Below are 5,467 nucleotides of genomic sequence, written 5' to 3'. Positions count from 1 at the left end.
TGATCTAGACCTATTTCCATATTGTTGATATTTGCACTAGGGTGATCATTTAGAGTCTACATCCCCAATCATATCCCCAATCATATTCCCATCAAGCCATGTGATCAAGCAGTTGTTTTTCTTCTGTGTTTCTGCTCCCACAGTTCTTTCTCATAAATCCCTCATAATTGTCCTGGGTCATTGCATTGCTGCTAGTAGAGAAGTCCATTACGTTCGATTATACCACAGTGTATCCATCTCTGTGTACAATGTTCTACTGGTTCTGCTCCTTTCACTCTGCATCCATTCCTGGAAGTCTTTCCAGTTCACATGGAATTCCTCCAGTTCATTATTCCTTTGAGCACAATAGTATTCCATCACAAACAGATACCACAATTTGTTTGGCCATTCCCCAATTAAAGGGCATCCCCTCATTTTCCAAATTTTTGTCACTACAAAGAGTGTGTGTCTTGATTTTTAAAAGTCCCAGGAAAAGGTAGAAAAACAAATCTGTTCATGAAAAACAAGCACACTTACCCCCAAACCTGCAGTTCTTTCTTTTGTTCATGATAATACTGCTTAGTCTATTCATTTATTCAACAGATTTTTATTGATTCTCACCTAGTGAAGGGTACTGTGCTTGCTACTTGGTGGAGGGGGAGGGACACAAATGAGGAAGACATGGTCTCTGCCCTTAAAGAATATATAATTTTGTAGGAAAGATAGATAAGAGATATAAAAATGAGTCATATCTTTTTCTCTGCCCACTGTAACTACACGGAGAGAAAGTATGCATCCTACCCTTTGCCACAGCAATCTGAAGAAGTAGCAACAGGGATTGTGAATAATCGTGCCCTGTGGCCCCCAAGGGCATGCTGGTAGACTAAAGCCTTTAGAGAGAGATCAGGGTGCTCTTGTGACCTTTAAAAAACATGGCAGCCATTGGCACAGGAAAAAAGTAAACGGCTTGGGTGCAGAGGGAAAGAGGACATTGAACAACAATGTCACCGTAGGCCAACACAAAACTGGAGAGAGACTGATTTGTAAAGGACAAAGGAAGATGGCTTCTTAAGCTTAAGACCTCATAACAGTCAGGGCATGGACCACAGAACCAGGGGAAAAGAGAAATTTTCCAAAAAGGTACTATGATGTCGGTTGCTGGAGATTCTGGAGGAGAGTTCCTGGGAAAGGGAATGACCACAGTTTTCTGGGAGCTGAAGAGAATTGTAGGAAATGTAAGCAAAAGGGACCTATTTGGGGACCAGCAACCAGTGACATCCGCTGAGAGTGGCAGGAAAAGCAACATTATACAGCTAGCTAGAGGGGCCATGAAAGGGAACACAGACATGGAGGAACAACTCCTTAGACTCCCATCAGAGACCTATTAAGGCAATGCTGGAAGTCAATGGTATAAAATTGAAATAGGAACTGGGATACTCTGTGGGCTGCCTATTGACTTAGCTTTCAAATGTCATATTATTTATGTTTTCCTGTAAGCGATTAAGAATATCAAGGACTCTGGGCCTGATTTGAGGAGGGGTGGGGAGAATTGCTCACATTTGGTTATTATTATTTTCTCCAAGTTCTGATATGTTAGTTCTTTTTCCCTTAACTTGTAAGTAAACTTGTTTATACTTTAGGCCTTGTGAACCCATATGCTTGTAAGGGGAAATGATGATGACAGTCACTAAAATGGGGCAGGGGGTTGCTAAATGCTAAAGGTCTCAATGTATCTCAGTGGAACAATGAACCAGAGTGTACCTGGGCTATCTGTGTCAAGAGGAAAGCTCTGACACAAGAATTACAGTCAGACATGTTAAAACCAGTGGAAATGTGCATCGGCTATGGGGGGAGGAGGGTTAGGGGTGGTGGAGGGGAGAGTGAGAACATGAATCATGTAACCATGGAAAAGTTTTCTAAAAAATAAAAAAAAGAATTACAGGCAGGCCCCCTTATCTGCGGTTTCAGTTATCCAGGGTCAACTCCAAGTGCCGAAGCCCCAGAAGTCTGCCTGTGGCAGTAGTCTACCCTAGCATGTTCTATTTTGCTTCTACTTTCATTTTTTAAGGGTTTTTTTGGTAGTGGTGGGAGGCTATGGAGCACAGAGCTGAGGGGCAAGAGCAGAGCAGAGAGATAACATACATAAATGGGGTCAGCAGGTATTTTCTCACATCCACAGTTTTAGCCATCTGCCATAGGCCTTGGAATATATTCCCTGTGACTCTGGGGCCCCACTGTCCATACGAATAGCTATGGCACAAGGTAGAAAGTGACAAATGGAACAGCAAAGCATCAAGTATTATTGGGGTTCAGAAAAAGGTGAGAAGAATTCTGATTAGAACGATCATGCAGGACCGACTTTATGAAGTTGACGGCGTGAGAGCTAGCTCTTAAAACATGGGGCAGGTTTTTGAAAAGGAGGAACTCCACATTGAGAGAATGGCATGAGGAAAGACACAGAGGTGGGGGAGAAGGAGTGGAGTGTGGACAGTTTGGCCAAAGCAGCAAGTGTGTGAAAGAGACTGGTGGGAGACCCAGCTGAAAAAAGTAGCTTTGGGGCCAAATCATGAAGGCCCCTTAACATTAGGCTAAGGAGTTTTGATTTATTCATTAGATAATGGGGAACCATCAACCGTTTTGAGTAGGGGTTGATACCTCTATAAGCTATCTGGCAACCATATACAACATGGATTAAAGAAACTTTCTCCCTCCCTGGATCAATAAGCATTTCCATGAACACAAATGAATGTTTTGATTTTGCTTTAATGATATTTTTATAAGAAACCAAGAGCGACACTGTCTCTTTGAATCAGTCTTCTTCAAAGTCCAAAATTGGACATATTTTGCTCACTCAGAATAGGGTTAAAATGACTTGAAGTCACCCAGGAGCTCAAACGTGATGGTTTGAAGCTCATCTTGCCTGCGATTAAAGCCAAAGTTCTTGTGCTTGGATGTGAAACGAGACAGGATGTTCACAAAGCCGCGGCGAGACAACTGATCCCGAAACTCAGCCGTCATAAAATAATACAGCAGGGGGTCGAGGCAACAATTCATACTAGCGATGCACAAAGAAATGATGTGGAAACACAGAATGATCTTCATAAAGTGGCAGCTGGAAAAGAGGTCTTGCTTTAGCATCATGAATATCGGGAAGTTGATATGGTATGGGGTGAAACAAATGAAGAAGACCATGGCACATATCAGGACCATCCGAAAGGCTTTATCTTTCTCGTTGTTGTGGGGAGGCGTTTGGTAGTCTTGTAAAGATTTCATCATCTTCCAAGTGCAAAAGGTGATGACGCCAATAGGGATCACAAACCCTCCCAGTTCGGCTACGGTGATCATGGCAATGGAAGTAGTCATGCTGGTGTGCTGGACTGCAAGATCAGCAAAGCAGATCTCACTGGAGTTGTTGGCCAGGCTGGCACTTCTCATGACAGGCAGAGGCAAGCAGGCAGCCCCGACAGTGACCCAGATGATAGCGCTGATGGCCACATCGTACCTGCGCTTCCAGTCACGGGCCTTGAAGGGCTTAAGGAGGAAATAGCACCGCTGAAGACTAATGCATGTCAGGAAACAGATACTCGCGTACATGTTGAGATATTTCAGGTAAAAACAGAGAAGGCATAGGGACCTTGGGAAGGGCCACTGGTGTCTGATGTAGTAATAGATCCGCAATGGCAGTGACAGAACATGGGCAAAGTCAGCAATGGCCAGGTTGATCATGAAGATGATGGCCTTGTTCTTCTTGTTGATGTAGCGGCACAAGACCCAGATGCCAGCACCATTGGCCAGAAGGCCAGGAATAAAGATCACAATATATGTGATCGCATAAAGGGGATACTGAAATGGCAGGTGAAGATCATTACATTTTACTTCTGTACTATTCCCTTCCATCTTGAATATTTACGTTCCTTTTTAAAAGAACGCATGAGAAAAAGAAAGGCTGCAGAAAACAAGGGGAAGGCAACATCAGTCCAATGTATACACACAGGCAGGGGTACAAATGCTGTAAATAACTGCCTTCTCAAGCACACTGAGGTTCACAATATACTTTCCTGGCAACAAACTCATGAGATAGAAGAAAGTACAAGTATCATTATCTCCATCATACAAATAGGGTCTCAAGCTCCAAGAGGATACTATGAAGAAGGGATTAACTTTTCCCTGCCCATTTTTAGATTTAATCACCAAAAGTGTACACACCCCACTTAATCCTTAAGTGGGGGAGGTCTGTGACCCACTGTACAATAGTGGGTGATTTGATAATGAGATTAAATTTACCCTGCCCATTTTTAGATTTAATCACCAAAGGTGTAAACACCACCACTTAATCCACAAGTGGGGAAGTCTGTAAACCAAGTATGCGAAAGTGGGTGAGGAATCAGAATTGATCAACTGCCCCCTGGTCTGTCCTAAGCAATGCGTGTGTTGTGATTGGACAAGTAAACTAAGCGGACAAGTAAACTAAGTAGAAGGCACAGGAAGTGATGCAAAAGAAGCGCCTTTAAAAGGGAGTGACAACTTCCTGTAGAGAGTTCTTGTTCAGTTTCTGGAGCTGGAGCTCAAGTGGGTGTTCTGTTCTTCTCTTCAGCCTGGAACTGGACCTTGAGGAGCTCTGACTGGGACCTTGGACTTGGTGAGACTGTTCTTAAATCTCTCCCTTAGAACTACACGTGGTGAGTGAAAAAGGCTGACTCCCTTAGCTTCCCTGGAGGTACTAGCCTCTGGAGGTCCCCTTGATTGGGAGGAGTCCTTGTGGCTAAAACCCTTGTTAATTAACTTTTAGGCTCTCAGGCTGGGGCCTTTGGAGCTCTGCTGGAATAAAGCCAGGGACTGAGCACATAGTCTAGCTCGTTAAGCTAGATCTCTTACTCTACCCTCTTCTCACTTCTCTACTTTCACTCTCTCCTATATTTTATAAATAAATTACTAAAAATCATTTTAGAATTGATATTTGTTCAATTCTACGGTGACCACCCCTTTAAATAATTAGTCCAACCCAAACCCTAATTTTCCCCTTTTACAGTGACAAATTGGAAACCACTGACTGCCCCCTGGGCAGTACTAAGCAAAGCTTTAGCTGTAATTGGTACACATAAAAGTAGAGGAAGGAACAGGAAGTGATGCAAAAGAAGCATCTTTTTAAAGGAGCTACAACTTCTTGTAGGAAGTTCTTTGTTCTTCAGAGTTCAGAGTTCGAGTTAGAGGCTGGTGAAGAATCTGTTTACTGGACCTGAGACCTTGGACTTGGTGAGACTGTTCTTAAATTTCTCCCTTTGAACTACCAAGTAAAAAAACTGACTCCTTTCCTGGATTTTCTGAAGGGACTAGGCTCAGGAAAGGCCTCCCCTCTTGAGAGAGGCTTCATGGCTGAAGCCCTTGCTTATTTCATCCCCAGGTCCTTGGCTCAAGGCTGAGGCCCCTCCGGCTAAGGACTAATTAGCCCTGCCTGGGTTGAGCCAGGGGCTGGAGCAAAATACTTAGT

The 5,467-nt window shown here is 43.5% G+C and overlaps 1 protein-coding gene across 1 annotated transcript; it reads right to left on the bottom strand.

Moving 5' to 3' along the window:
- Positions 1 to 2,841: 2,841 nt before the first annotated feature.
- On the bottom strand, positions 2,842 to 3,885 carry P2RY10 (P2Y receptor family member 10; the record flags this gene model as incomplete). Its single annotated transcript, XM_044682806.1, has 1 exon — positions 2,842 to 3,885. A coding segment is annotated over one exon (1,044 nt), but the record flags the coding sequence as incomplete, so codon positions are not given.
- Positions 3,886 to 5,467: the final 1,582 nt, after the last annotated feature.

This window comes from Gracilinanus agilis, chromosome X (assembly GCF_016433145.1).
Source record: "Gracilinanus agilis isolate LMUSP501 chromosome X, AgileGrace, whole genome shotgun sequence".
Classification (NCBI taxonomy): Eukaryota; Metazoa; Chordata; class Mammalia; order Didelphimorphia; family Didelphidae; genus Gracilinanus; species Gracilinanus agilis.
The sequence above is the reverse complement of the archived record's forward strand: the minus strand, read 5'-3'. Positions and strand labels throughout refer to the sequence as shown.